Source organism: Cricetulus griseus, chromosome 6, assembly GCF_003668045.3.
Source record: "Cricetulus griseus strain 17A/GY chromosome 6, alternate assembly CriGri-PICRH-1.0, whole genome shotgun sequence".
Classification (NCBI taxonomy): domain Eukaryota; kingdom Metazoa; phylum Chordata; class Mammalia; order Rodentia; family Cricetidae; genus Cricetulus; species Cricetulus griseus.
Window position 1 is genome coordinate 45,778,994 of NC_048599.1, and position 14,882 is coordinate 45,793,875.

The 14,882-nt window shown below is 43.1% G+C and overlaps 1 protein-coding gene across 1 annotated transcript; it reads right to left on the reverse strand.

Annotated features, from left to right (window-relative positions):
* Window positions 1-1,146: 1,146 nt before the first annotated feature.
* On the reverse strand, window positions 1,147-13,135 carry Chgb (chromogranin B). The gene is made up of 5 exons (XM_027421709.2): window positions 13,087-13,135; window positions 9,545-9,591; window positions 9,028-9,121; window positions 1,829-3,588; window positions 1,147-1,224 (listed from the first exon to the last, which is right to left on the reverse strand). Exons 1-5 carry the CDS (start codon window positions 13,133-13,135, stop codon window positions 1,147-1,149), a joined length of 2,028 nt encoding a protein of 675 aa, XP_027277510.1.
* Window positions 13,136-14,882: the final 1,747 nt, after the last annotated feature.

The following is a 14,882-nucleotide window of genomic DNA, read 5'->3' on the forward strand; positions in this document are numbered from 1 at the left end:
TCAGACTCCATAACAGAGTCAGAGCTCTGCATATGCGTGGAAATCAGGCAAGTTCTGAGTTCCTATCCCAGCTGTTCAGATTCCCAACCCAGAGTTGGGAATCTGAACAAGGCTTTCTTTCCAACCCAGTCCTTGACCATCTCCCCCTACAGCTCTCCAGTATGTTGGAATCTAATTATTTCTATTTCTCTTGAGATGGGTTTTCAATCTATTGCTTAGGCTGGCCTTGAGCTCCAGGGTTACTCTCTTGCCCAACCTCACAGAGCAGCTTCCCATAGTCACGGGCTGTGCAGGCAGCTAGTAAGGGGATTCAGCTGCCGTTCTCTTGCAGTGCCCCACTCCATGCTCTTTTCCAGTCTTTTCAGTCCTGGTTATGGAACCTGGAGCCTCATATGTGTTAGACATGCCCTCTACTCTAAACTGTCTCCTCTCTTCTGCTTTGCAGAATTGTAAAAGTAACGTTTTGGGCTGCTGAAATTACTGCCAAGCTGGTCGACCTGATTTTGATCACAGAGAACCAACTCATGAAGGTTGTCTTCTGGCCACCCCACTCCAACACACACACACACACACACACACACACACACACACACACACACACACACACACACACACTGAATAAGTCAAACGCAATTTTAAAAATTAAATACTATATTTTCTTTTAAAATCGGTTCTTCAAGCCTGCTTGATCTCTACCAGGGTAGAAATCATATGTTTTATTCTCAAGATCTTTCTTTATATCGTGCAATGTTTTACTTCAGAAGTTTTGCTTTCTTTCTGTTATACACTTAAAGACCTACAAATCTTAATGCTATCTTTGAGAATATATTTAGAAGAATGGATTTCAAAATCACATTCTTCCTAACTAACCCAAAGAAAGCTAAAAACCAAAAACAATTTAGTTTCAGGTAAATCTTTTATTGTTTATGTTTCGAAGACAGTAACACGGTCATTGTCACAAGCATGTGAACATCTATTTTGCAGGAAGAATATGCTACAAGTCACTCTAGTCACATAGCATTAGCATTCTGGCAAAGATAAATGGTACTTCCAACTGCAACAAACATTTAATAAATAGTAGATTCTGTTTTCTTCCTTTGGGTGAATCAGTGACGTCTTTCAGTGGACAGCCTGTCTCTCCAACTGTTAGCCCCTCTGGCTGAACTTTTCCGCTATCTTCTGCAGTTCCAGGTCCATGGCAGCCAAGTTCTCCAGTTCCTTTTTCTGGGAAACAGAAAAGTGGAGTACTGAAGTCAATTCATTTGCTCCAGTTCAGGGAGCTCTAAGAGACAGGGGGATTTTAGGTATAATAGAGGCTACCCGAGTCAGCCAACATCAGGGGACTTCAAGATGTGTTTCTCCTACTCAGTAGATTGGGCCACCCCAAGCAATTACCCAGGAATAAAGATTCCTGAGTCCCAGCCAAAAATTACTGAATGAGAAACTCTTCGGGGGGGGGGGGTCAGCAATCCTTGTGACTCTGATGTACTTATTAGGTAAAGGTGCTGTTTGGGTAGACACCAGATGCCTACGGTTTACACCATGCCCAGGCAGCGCCTAGTATACATCAGACAGCTCTGGGGCTAGATCCTAGACACAGGAGTTTTCCAAGTTCTCCAAGCAAAACACGAAACGCTATAAAAGAGTGACAAGAGCAGGGATCTGTACCATGCTGTGTGGTGGTTGGAAATCAACCGTGCTGTAAGAAGGGTATTCACATTCCCACAGAGAGACTTCCCACCCGTTTCTCCCCATTATCAGACATGTCGATGCTAACATCAACCTTGATCATCATCATGTAATTTTAAGCAAAAGCCTCATACTGTACCTCTTCCTCAGTCATAACTCTCTGGTCAGCCCTGCCCTCTTCATCTTCTGCCTCCAGATGAGGCCCCATCTGCTCCTCCGAGTCGTAGAAGTCAGGAAATTCAGCTGCCTTCTTCCTGTAGTGAAGGAGCTGGTCCAGCTCAGCCACTCCATCATATTGCCTTTTCAAGTCCAGATGAGGGTCCCCGGCAAAGCCTCTCTTCTCATACCCCCAGTTGACATCCTCTGAGTAGGGCCCTTTCTCCCACCAGTCATAGTTGTACTCTGGGAAGTAATTCTTCTCAGTCAAGGTCAACCCATTTCCATCTTCACCTTCACCCTCAAGAAAATTGTCATCTAGGTTGTCTTTTTTCTCAAAATCACTGTCCTTCCACTGGAGAGGGTCAAAGTAGGGGTTGAACAGCACCCCTAACCTCTTCCTCTTTTCAGTGATGGGGTAGGGTGCATATTGTCTGTCTGGAAACCTCACTTCCTCCTTGCTTTCTTCTGGGTCCAGCAGCTCTTCCTGTTGCCACCATTTCCCTTGGTCCCCTTCTTCATCATAGTTGAGGTAGTTTTTTTCCTGTTCCTGCCATTTGCTTTGTGGATACCTTTTTGGTTTATCTATTGGGCCTTTGTGAACAGGGTAATGTCCTTCACCCAAAAGCCCTTTCTCTTCTCTGGTGTCAACAGCAGAAAAGGCACCTGGCATACCTCCCCTGCCTCTGTGTTGGTGTCCCTTTGCCGCCTCATAGTCCCTCTCTTCCTCAGTGTCTTCACTGCGTCTGTTTGCCATGCTTTCACGTTCAGAGTTGGTGTGGCTTCTCTGGTACTCCCTTTCCTGGCTCTCTTCACTCTGAGGCCTTGGAACTCTTTCCTCTTCACTTCCTCTGCCACCATACTGTGGTCCATGAAGGCCCTTGAAATCCTGGGAACCTGGATAGCTTCTCATTTCTTCCCCATATTCAGGTTCTTCCTGTGAAGCCCTGTAGTGGGTTAGATGGTGGCCCCTCTTTTCCCCTAAACGGGCTGTGGCCACATCTGCCTCCTCCGACTCCTCAGGGACATATCTCCTTCCCTCCAATACAGGATGCCCTTCTTGAGAGGGCTTGTTGGGCCGGCTTCTCCCATGGTGGTGTCTGGGCCGTCGTTTGTCTACTTCAGAGGCCATGTCTTCCTCATCTTCCTCGGATTCTTCTTCACTCTGGTTGTGGTTGCTAAGCTCCTGGGGTTGCTTCTCCTGCCTCCTTGCCTCCTCTCCACTCTCCTGACTGCCTTGCTCCCTGCTGTGTGTCTTCTCATAGAGCCCCATAGAGTGTGTATCTGCTCTGGCCATGGACTCCTCTTTTTTCTTAGCTGTAGTGTCACTTCTTTTGTTGGAGAAGGTACTCTGTTTCTCTCTCGGAGCTTCGAGGTGTTTCTCTTCACCAGCATCTTCCCTGGGCTCCCCTTTTGGGTAATTCTTGCCTTCTCCTTTCTCCCTTTCCTCTTCCGAAATCTCTTCCGAATGGCGGATTTTTGCTTCTTTGGACATTTGTTGGTTGGAAGGATGGAGGCGCTCCTGGGTTTCGTCCACTCCCTCTCGGCTGTGTCCTCCTCCTTCTGTCCGCTTCTCACTGTCTACCTTTGTCTGGCCTTGAGTGTCTTCTACTGGAGCTCCTGTTTCCTCCCTACTGGAAGACCAGTGGTCTACTGAGGCATCAGCTGGGTCTCTTAGCAATCGTACTTCAAACTTTGTGTTCTCATTTTCACCTTTTTCTTCACCTTTGACCTCTTTCCCACCTATAATGAAAATATAGTAGTTAGCACAACTGTAGAAATGCTTGAGGTTCAAGTACCAGCCTCAATGGTCATTAAAAATCCCAAGAACACTGGAAAATAGTTACCTGATAGAGGATATATTCAGTTCTTTGAGAAACTGATGCCGTGGAAGCTCTTTTGCTGTGTTTCATGAGCTCTCTGCATGTTTAAGTTTCCACAATGTCCACCTGGCATCTCTGTTGGTGAGTGTCAATGATCAAATTGAAATGCAGATGTAACTTTATGAAACACTGGGATTTAGAACCAGAAGAACTCTTACAATTCACCTGGTTCAGCCTCTGTGTTTTGCAGGCATAGAAGATATGGAGACTCAGAGTGATAGAATTCAGGACTGTTCTTTCAATATTTGAGTAAGGTGGAAAAGTTACCATCATGTAAATGAATGGCTCTAACTATAATCCAACTAAATAACATTAAGTAGCAAAAATAGGGAATCTTAAGATTCAAAGAAGGATTCAAAATGTAATTATTTGTCAGACTTTTTTATCTAGTCAATTGTGTGGACCCTATCCAGCAGGAAATGACAAATTATTCTAACTTAGCCCTGTGCTGTGCATTTCAACCCACAATAGACTGTGAACTTCACAGTGGTCCCACACCATTATATCATATGATGTCATCATATCATATGAGTCATAGCCCTCTTGGTTTCTGTAAATACAATCAATGATGTTTTTACAGCAACAAAGTAGCCTACTGATGCCCTTCTCAGAAACATCACATGATGCATGGCTGTAGTGGGTGAGAAGAATGGAAAGGGCTTCTTTCCTTCTTCACTCAGGTCCCACCCAGTCCACATGGTCCTTGATGCTGAGGATAAGTTTCAGTACACTGGGCTGTCTCCATGTTTCATGAGTCAGCAGCAGAAGGCATAATGACATTTTGCTGCTCTCTTCCATCTTCTCCAAATGTCAATAAGTTCTGACTACATTCTCCCCAAGGACACCCTATGAAAAGAGGTATAGAGATCACACTGACTTTGTCACTATTTGGGAGGGCTTGGGTTTCAACCTCTCTCACCAAGTTCAGAAGAAGTTCAGAAGACCTAAAGCCAAGGCCATTGTCAGCTAAGGGTCAATACCAGCACCACCCGTCACAGGAGCCACTAGCTTTTTGTGGCTATAGAACACACGAGATGTGACTTGAGCAAACTGAAGCCTGATGCCTGAGACTTCATACAAAGTCAGTGAATATGTTAAAATAGCGTTTTTTGATAGATTGGGTAATACTAAATGGATAAAATGCACTAGACTAAATTAGATATACTGTTGACATTAATTTCACTTATATTTAAGTTTTTAAATGTGACTGCAAGAAAATTTGAAATTATATTTGTAGTTCATACTATATTTCTTTTGAACAGCACTGATGGGCCTTTTTGTTTGTTTTTTAGACAGGAGCTTATTAGGTTAATAGGTAAGAGCATAAGAGAGAGCAAACAAGCATAGCAGGAACAGACCTCATGAGTCATTTTGAACTGACATTTACAAAGGACAAAATTCATCTATTTTACAAAACATTCAGGAAATTGTAGCTGGTGTGTATCTCTCCATTAAAGCACATCCTGGCATGATAATAATGTTCTCATGTTTACAAAGCTACAGATAGCTCTCTGGCCTTTTGTATACAGACAATTGAGTACCAGTTAATTTGTCATGGCCCTGCATCATGTAAGAGCCTCTTATGATGCCAGGATGATTGTAAGTTCTGTGCCACTTGGTCTACAAAGTGAATTTTTGTCGGGGTACGGTTTTGAGACAGGGTTTGGAAGCTGTCCTGGAACTCACTCTGTAGACCAGGCTGGCCTCAAACTCACAGAGATCTGCCTGCCTCTGCCTCCCAAGAGATGGGATTAGAAAGGTGTGTGCCACCACTGCCCAGCTTACAAAGTGAGTTTAAGACAGCCTAAATAACAAATAATCAAGACCTTGTCTCAAAATGTAAAAAATAAAAATAAAAGAGCCACTGGTATTATATACAGTGCTGGGGCAGGGCTAATTAAGCAGGGCAAGTAAGCAAGGAGGCTTTGGGTGATATCCTTGATATCCTATTTAATTGTTATGTTGAAATCCTAATCAGTGCTATGACAGTTTGAGAGATAAAGCCTTGGAATGTTCTTAGGTCCTGAAGTGGAGCCTTCATGATGGGAACAAAGTCCTAATAGGAGGACACATGAGAAACACAGCCTCCCTTCACACAGGAGGACACGGTCAGAAGGGGGCCATGCAGCCAAGAAGTGGGACCTTACCAGGCACTTGATCTTGTGCACTAGCTGCTACAACTGTGAGGTTACTGTGTACTGTTTAAGCCGATAGATCTATGACATCATCTTAGAGCTCACAGCTGACTCAGACAGATGCTGAGGTTATTCTCAGAGTCTGCTGAAGGACACAGAGGCCACGAGTTGCTCTTCCTACCTGATTTAGGGGGTGAGGTGTCTTAAGTGTCAAGAACAAGTATTTTTATCTCTTTTGAGTTAAATGTGTACTGCCTATGGCAGCTTGTGCCTGGAGCTGAACACTTGGCCCTAAATTTAGCTCTTAGCCCAGCAGGTGAGATTGGAGATGGGCTGATTAGCTCACGAAGGCTTTGTAACTCTCTAACACCAGAATGTGACACTCACCCTTGCTTCCAGGTTAAAAGGGGAGCATGTCTCATTCATCCTATTGCAAAGTTGACCAGATCAACCTTGATCAACCCTAGCCAGAAAAATCTTGTACCTGGGAAGAAACTGGACTTCTCTAAAGCCTCTTTAAGCCAAAAACAAACAAACAACAACAATAGCAAAAACCCACAATTCTCCCCTTCTTCCTAAATACTTATATGCTCACTGAGTGCGGGAGAGTGGGCTTGGGGTGGGACACAGGCCAAGCAGAACATTTCCTTCACTCAAGTGCATGTGAGTGTATCCACTGGGTCAGGAGGAAGGAGAAGAAGAAGAAGAAGAAGAAGAAGAAGAAGAAGAAGAAGAAGAAGAAGAAGAAGAAGAAGAAGAAGAAGAACAAGAAGAAGAACAAGAAGAAGAACAAGAAGAAGAACAAGAAGAAGAACAAGAAGAAGAAGAAGAGAGAGAGAGAGCGAGAGAGAGAGAAAGAGAGAGAGAGAGAGAACTATAATGAGACAGGATGGTATGGCCCAGAACTGAGTTCCCTGTGACCTATACTTTTATTTAAATATCAGATGTCACTTTAAACAATCAAGATTTTAAGCAGGGTGTGGTGGTGCTACCTTTAATTCTAGTACTTGGAAGATAGAAGCAGGTGGATCTCTGTGAGTTCAAAGCCAGCCTCCTGTTTACATAGTGAGTTCCAGGCTGGCAAGAGCTATGGAGTAAGACATAGTGAGATCCTGTCTCTAAATAGACAATTAGCACCGGGCGTTGGTGGTACATGCCTTTAATCCCAGCACTTGAGAGGCAGAGGCAGGCGGATCTCTGTGAGTTCGAGACCATCCTGGTCTACAGGAGCTAGTTCCAGGACAGCCTCTAAAGCCACAGAGAAATCCTGTCTCAAAAAACCAAAAATAAACAAACAAACAAACAAACAAATAAATAAATAAATAATGGGTAGATAGGTGGATAGATGGGGATAGATAGATAGATAGATAGATAGATAGATAGATAGATAGATGATAGATAGATGAGTAGATAGACAGATGGGTAGGTAAGTAGAGATTAGATAGATAGATGGATAGATGGGTAGGTAGATATATAGATAGATGGATGAATGGATGATGAATAGATAGATGGATAGATAGATAGATAGATAGATAGATAGATAGACAGATAATTAGCTTGGGATTTAACTCAGTGTTAAAAATGCTTATACAGCCTGAGTGAGGCCCTGGGCTTGATCTTCACCACCAAACAAACAAAAAAAAAAACAAATAAAAATTCTAGTTTTTAACTTTCATTGAAATTTGCAAGGTCTAAACAGCAAAATCTGGTAACAGAGTGTATAGTTCTCCCCCAAAGGTTGAAAGCCGAGCAGCACATGCTCCTGGGAAAAGGCCCTCAAGACTACCATTCTGCACTGCTGCCCCTAAGAAGGGGACCACGCTGCTGTGCCTCTGGTCCTCAGGAGTGGCCCGTGCTGCATTGCTTCTCTTTCACTCTGAGTCTTTCTTGTGCCTTCATGGTTTTATGTCTAGCCTGAGTGATGATTGAAGCTGCAACCCTGAATGAGAACTTCTGTCTTCCTGGCCTTTCTGCCTCTCTCTGTCCAATGTCCTTGTTAGGGATCTGAACCAGTTGTTCTGTTTTCTGGAGCAAGATCAACAGACACACAGTCGGAAAGCTGGACTTAACTGTGACTACAGCCTGAGAGCTAAGTACTTGATTTTAGAGGCAAGGAGAGTCTGGCATTTGGTGGTTGCCCCCCACCCCCACTACCCGCCCAGTAATCATGGCTCTCTTATGACAGACCCTTCCCTTTTTGCATCCGTCTGGTAAAGGAAGACAGGGGAAGGGTAGCAGCAAAGAAGCAGCCCTTGCTTCCTCTGGTGACTTAGAACGACTGCCTGGACAAGCAGAGAGTAAACTTGAGAAGGACAGAAGCATCTTGCTTGAAATGATTGGGAAGTTTCCATTCACTGTTTAATGGGGGTCTTCATGTCTCAGGACCCACCCCCCATAACTTGGATGATTCTGAGGCAGAGTGAGTTAACCCAGGTTACTCAACCAATTGTCCATAGTTGCTGTTGTATCACTTTATGCACAAAACCCACACACAGCAACCACAAGAGTATTTGTCTTATAATGAGAGCTGTTAGAGGTGAAAAGAAAGAAGTCACTATTTCCAGACTTTGAAACAGCGGAAGGTGTTCACATGAGCAGCATTTGTTTGAATTGGGTTGACTTCCCCAATGACAAGAACTGCTTAGTTTTGTAAAAACTGGTAACAGTAGATACTGCTTACATCACAGTTTAAACTTTGTTTTCCAGAGAGACTCTTTAGTACAGAAAAAATTCTCTACTAGGTCAGAGCAATCTTGACCAATCTTGACCTCCTCTCACCTTCCAACACTTCCTCAGTCACTGCCTCATCTACCCACAAGCAAGCACTTCCAATATCCCTCTCCACCCAAATGAAGGCCTGTTTTAAACTTTTTAAAAATATAAAGCCAAGGAATTTAAGAACTGAGGGACAACTCAAAAACTACAGTCAACTAAATTCCCTCTTTTGAAAATATAAGCCTAGAGAAAAATTTTAAAAAGGATCTTCCCCCACCATCAGATAGCTACTAAGAGACCAGAAGTCATGTCACTGTCTCCTTAGGTACCAGTCAATCAACACTAGCTATAGAATGATACCATAAGGATGCATTTGAAAGTCAGGCAGAGGTGGCAGGAAAAAGATTCAGTGCAGGCACAAAGGTCTTTCTGAAGTATGGGATACTTACTCTTCTTCAGGACCTGCCGGCACTCAGGGGTGACAGTCGGAACACTGGACTTGGACAGGGCACTTGAGAGGACTTCAATAATGCAGCGCGTCACCTATGAGAAAACACAAAAGTGACTGGAAAGTTGGTGTCACTAGAACACAATTCAGTCAGGAGTTCCTGTCACAGTAGGATTGAGAATGTGCTTGGAACTGATACAGGATCCTCAGGGTAGGGACACAGACTGGAGGGACCATGAGGAAGCCTCCCAGGGTGCTACCCTGCAAAAGGAAAGAAGACATTGAGTGGTGGGAAATAAAGACCCACTTCTAATGCTTAGAGGGAAACTGCCTGTGTCCTAGGGAGGACTAAACCCCCTGGGAAGGGTGTGTGTGCTTACTACCGGAGGAGCATCATTTGTCCCAGCCTCTAAGGTACAAAACTTTGGCTTTGTAAGACAACATGGTGGAGGGAGCTGTCAAAGAGAGTGAGACAGCCTAGACTGTACACACAAGTCTAGACCAGCATTTCAACTTACCATTTCCTCATTGCGATTCCCGTTATCCACTGGAGCTGAGCCGACAGCTTTGAAGGAGAAAAAAATGGGAAATGTCTTGAGCTGACTTCTTAGAGGCTAGATGAAACATATTTACAAAATCACCCTGCCTTCTTTGAATGGGCTGCAGAATGAATACTTAGCAGAACCGACAGTTGGGATGATGGCAATGACCATCATTTCCTAGTTGCCTATACACATGTGTGCATATGTACAGACTTGTGTGAATACACAAACATACACGGATGTTTCCTCCAGCAATGCCTTAAAATATTTGGAAATGAATGCTGCTTTACAGCCTATATAAATCAAACGCAGACCACAAATGAGGGGGCGTCTTAAGTTTTCACAATTTTACCATGTCTTGTGCTGGTTATACAGTTGTCCTAAATTTGTGAAAAGTCTTTTTTTAAGCTGTATATTCACTCTGTGTAGTTTCTACATCCTGTGCTATAGAAGTTTTTTTTTTTTTTAAATAGAATCAGGTACCCTCCACAATCCTTTCCCTCTCTGTCCACATCAATCTATGGCTTTATTTGCCTGTTCCTGTTCCCAAGAAAATCTTCCCTAAACTCACTTTATAAAACAGCTATTAAAAGCTAGGCATGGTGGTGCATACCTTTAATCACAGCACTCAAAAGGAAGAGGCAGAAGGATCTTTGTGAGGGAATTTGAGGCCAGCTTGGTCTACATAACTTCTAAGACTGCATAGTAAGGCACTGTCTCAAAAAAAGAAAGAAAGAAAAGAAAGGAAAGCCCCAAACAAACAAACAAACAAAACCAACCTCAAAGACAACAACCAAAGATGTGGATATTAGATCCTTACTCACTCAAGATCTTTGCTTAAACAGTTTGCTTCTACATCTGTTTCAATATTATGTTTCCCTGCATTGTATAAAATTGTGTAAACACCATCAGAAGTATCAAGTTCTCTATCCCAATATCATCTAGCTGATAAGGATCATTTAAAAATATTTGAAAAGTGCCTAACAAGCTTTGAAGAAAGACCCCAAGTTCTTCTTCAAACACAGATTAGATAAGACCTGGCTGGCCAACTTTGGGCACTCAGGGTCATACAGGCTTTGGAAGTCCTGTTGTTTTTCCCTTTTCTTTAGTGCTGAAGACTGAGGCTAGGTTCACACACATGACAGACAATCACTCCCCCCAACTGAGCTGCAGCCCCAGTCCTGGGCCATTCTTTTATGCTCCAGACAACTGCTATTTTGAGAACGTACCTTGGCACTTTTCTCTTTTGACCTGAAATCTGTGAAATTCTCTGGAAAGTAACAATGGGAGCTTTGTCCCTAGATGACAAAGAAGTCACCCTTTCCAAATTCAGCTTTCCAAACCTTCTATAGCAATGCAGCTCCACATATATAGTTCTGTCTGTTGTCTCCCCCAATGAAAAGTGAGTACTTTAACTACCCATACAGCCAAAGTACTAACCCTTGTCAGATCTGATGGTCAAGGGATGTCCCATTGTCCTAGACAATTAGCAGTTTACGACTTACTAGTATAGAACTTCCCTGTTTCCCTCAGGCAGGCTCCTCAAACTCTTAATAGAAAGGAACTAGGATTTGCTTATGAAAGCACATTGTGTACTTGGTGAGACTGGTAAGTGACACACGTTTCTTCCAATAGAATCTGTGCTAGCAAAGTAATAACTAAAGATATATTGAGTCTCCTTAACTTTCTCAACTTATTTTTGTAGCAAATAAGAAATAAACACTTATGGGACAGTGAAATAATCAAATGGTTAAAAAAAGGATCAAATAATAAATCTGGGAATAACATCTGAAGTATCAGCATCCATAAGACTATTATGACTATAAAAGTTTAAACCCAGTTGGAAATTACAGCAGCAAAAACAGGTTAAACATGTCCCTCTACCAGTAAATCATGGGCATGCCCAAGTTACAACCAAGGTTGCCAGTCAAACAAGATCTGCATAGTTAAAAAAAATCCTTCTTCATATGATATGGATTCATGTTAATATCTAAAGTGCCATAGACAGTTGTGGATCTCCTTTTATAAGCTCTTAATGGGAGAAAATGAACTAGATGACTTCCTGAGGGCTTGTTACCAACCACAACTTTGCTAAATAACAAAACTATTAGAAGTCCCTCATTGCCAGATTTGGGGAGGAGGAAATAGGGGAGGTGATTGCTAAGATACGGGGTGTCTTTCTGGGGTGATGAGCATGTCCTGAAATTTCATTGTGGAGATGGTTATAGACTGTGACTAGCTTATACACCAGGGAGTTAGACACTTTTAAGAGGCAGCATAATGTGTGAATTATAGCCTAAAAAATGAGAGGGAATCATAGTTCCATTTTAGTTACTATTAAATATGAGCTTTTATTCCTTCATAGGAGGTATGAAAATGTTTAACCACCACAGTTGAGTTACAAAAATGTTACTGTTCTGTAATCTAGAACACAACATACAGTATCACTGTGACCTCTTCATCAATGTCTTTCTGAAATATTATGGACTCAAAGAACTCTAACTGATTCAGTTTGTTTTCTAAAAAAAACTGAGAACATGTATTAGTTATTCACAAGAATGATTTTTAAAAATTGAGAACATTGTGAATGCAATAAAATAAATTACCTTTTGCTTTCATTTTGTCAAACGTTAAATCAAGTGATTCCTGTCCATCAAAGGTTTATATTTATGGAGTCAAGTCTAGTTGGGAATCTCAGTCTCAGAACAAAATACTTCTCTGCGGCCATTCAAAGAAAGCTGCTAGCTTAATTTGGTGTTGTACTTACTCATCAGTATCCCAACACAAACACACTTCAAGCCATCAGAGATCACTGAGTAATTTTAAGAGTAATTTGAAATTCAACACCACAATCTTCCACACACAAATCATCAAATATTAACTCCTTTTGTTTTCATCCTCCAAAATTGACTGAGACATTAGTTTACTGCTCTGGAGATACTTTTATGATTATTACAAAGTCTTGTTATTTTTATTTCTAGATACAAAGAAATATCTAGAGCAAATCCCATTCATAAATTAAAAAACTGATCAATTTAAACGCGAATTACCTCTCTCTATAAACATAAATAAAAAGAATAAATATGTTGACCCTGTAAACACAGACACAGGAAGACCTGAAAATGCCTTATATGCACACGTATCTAATTCTAACTCGTCATCTTTATAATAATAGAGGAAATTTTGCAGGTGCCAATTGCATGCATTCCCACCCTGCTGCGGTCTCAGTGCTGTCAAGAGTCACACAGAGTATCAGACTACAAGGTTCTTTCTAGCCTTGTAGAGAGCTTGAGGTATCTGCAGAGAACACAGAATGCGGCTTTGCTTGCAAGGGCCGCACAGCCCCTGCGGGAAAAGCAGGGAAAGGCTGGGGGCTCTTGTTTCCTCAACTCACAGGGCGGTGAGGCAAGGGATACCAGGGGAAGAAGAGGCTAGGTAAGAGGATGAAACCTAGCGCCTCCAGCACTGGGCTGTGGGCCCAGCTCAGGGAGCTGTCCGCGGTGCTGAAATCCACTCACCGGCCAGAGCTGCAGCGCCCAGGAGGCCGAGGAGCACGGCGGTCTGCATGGCCCTGCTCGCCAGCTGCGTGCCAGGAGGAGCACAGCGGGTGCGGGCTCCGCAGAGCAGCTGTAGCGCGGTGGACGCAGGTCTGGCTCTTATGAAGGGCAGGCGGGCTGCAGCGCCCGAGGGCGAGCGGCTAGCGGGGGCGCCCCTTGCTCAACCCTGACGTCACGGAGCAGCCCCGGGGCGGCGCCAGTGGGCAGAAACTCAGCCAGTGAGCGTGGCCCTGTGCTGGGTCCAACAGGAGCAGGCAGGGAAGCTGGAAGGCCAGGTGCTGTCTGTCCCAGGCGAGGAGAGACAAGGGTCCAGCTCAGATTGCACGCGCCTGCGCTCCAGCTCCCCCGCACATACCTCAGAGCTTGCAGATGCGAGTTTGAGGCTGTGGGTACATGTGCTTCTAATGTGTGTAAACGATGAGGTCAGCTTTGTGTCTCCTCTGCCCAGCCGAGGAAGATCCTTGCTTAGAACACACAGGCGGTTCTCAGACCTTTACAAGAAGAGTGATGGCTGCACACTTTAGGAATCTATAACTTGCTCTTGGTTCAGATGTTAAGTCAGTGTATCTGTCTTACCATCTGTGACTCTGTCTGTCTTCCATTTGTGGACACCTCCCACCCCACACACATAGCTTATTCAGATGGGCTTTAAAAAAAATCAGATGGGCCAAAAGGATACACTGCAAAATTATCTCGCTCTTTTAACCACGGTTTCCAAGTTCAGTTCCCGCTGTAAGCAGTTTCTGTGGATTATTCCTAATTTAGTCCGGAGCATATGTAACTGGCACTATTCCTCTCCCTCTCCCGTCCTTTCCCTCTTTCCTCCCTCCCCTTCTCCCTCTTGTTGCACTGAGTGGGTATGTTGATGTTTAACCAGCTCTTCCTAGTAGACATTTATTTAGGTTGTTAGCTCTTCTTCTTCTTCTTCTTCTTCTTCTTCTTCTTCTTCTTATTCTTCTTCTTCTTCTTCTTCTTCTTTGGCCTTTAGTTACTTCTTTATAACAGGGGAATAGCTGAAGGGCAGGGTATGAAGTAACCACCTTGTAGGAACTACTACATCCCTGAAAACCTATTCATCTTTGCTTGCTTTTAAATTGAGATAGAAATGCATTTTAATTATGTGTGCAAGGGAGATGATAACATCTTCCAGATTATTTTTGACATGGATTCTGTTAGCCTAATAAGGAATCGGGAAAAAGCACAGGCAAGTATCCTGCCCAGAACAGATACAATCTGCTCTGATAACAGATTCTGAGGAACATTGAAACTTAACTTGAGATCTCTTTGGTTAGGTGATGAAATTGCCTACTGACAAACCAAAAAGAGATTTCCAGTTCCTTCTCCTGAAAAGTCTCTAATTCTTTTTGCACATGATGAGTATATAGATAGATTCATCTTCCTGGAAGATTGTTTTTACCAAAACTGCAGCTACAGAATGTATGTTTTTACATTTCCTTTTTGTTTTTTTTTTTTTTGGAGGGGGGTTGCATTGCTGGGGAGAACATACGGCCATGGGCTTGCAGGCAAGCACTCTACCACTGTCCTATATTATCAGCTTCCCAATACTAGAATTGTCTTAAAAATGATATTTCTGGGACAACTGGTAAAATTGAAAGGACATAAAGATTACATCACCTTATTGTGTTGTGGTGGAGAGTAGAAACTGGAGAAAGCAAAATCGGGATTAACATGTGAGGGACTGGGGATTTGGCTCAGCAGGTAGAATGCTTGTCATACTATAACAGAGCTCCAAACCT

Bases quoted from the DNA above. Each gene is read 5' to 3' on its own strand.
- Chgb (XM_027421709.2), bottom strand. From the start codon at position 13,135: ATGCAGACCGCCGTGCTCCTCGGCCTCCTGGGCGCTGCAGCTCTGGCC. The intron at 9,592-13,086 runs GTGAGTGGATTT...TCTCCTTCAAAG, and splicing joins GGGCGCTGCAGCTCTGGCCG to CTGTCGGCTCAGCTCCAGTG. The intron at 3,589-9,027 runs GTAAGTATCCCA...TTTTCATTATAG, and splicing joins CCGGCAGGTCCTGAAGAAGA to GTGGGAAAGAGGTCAAAGGT.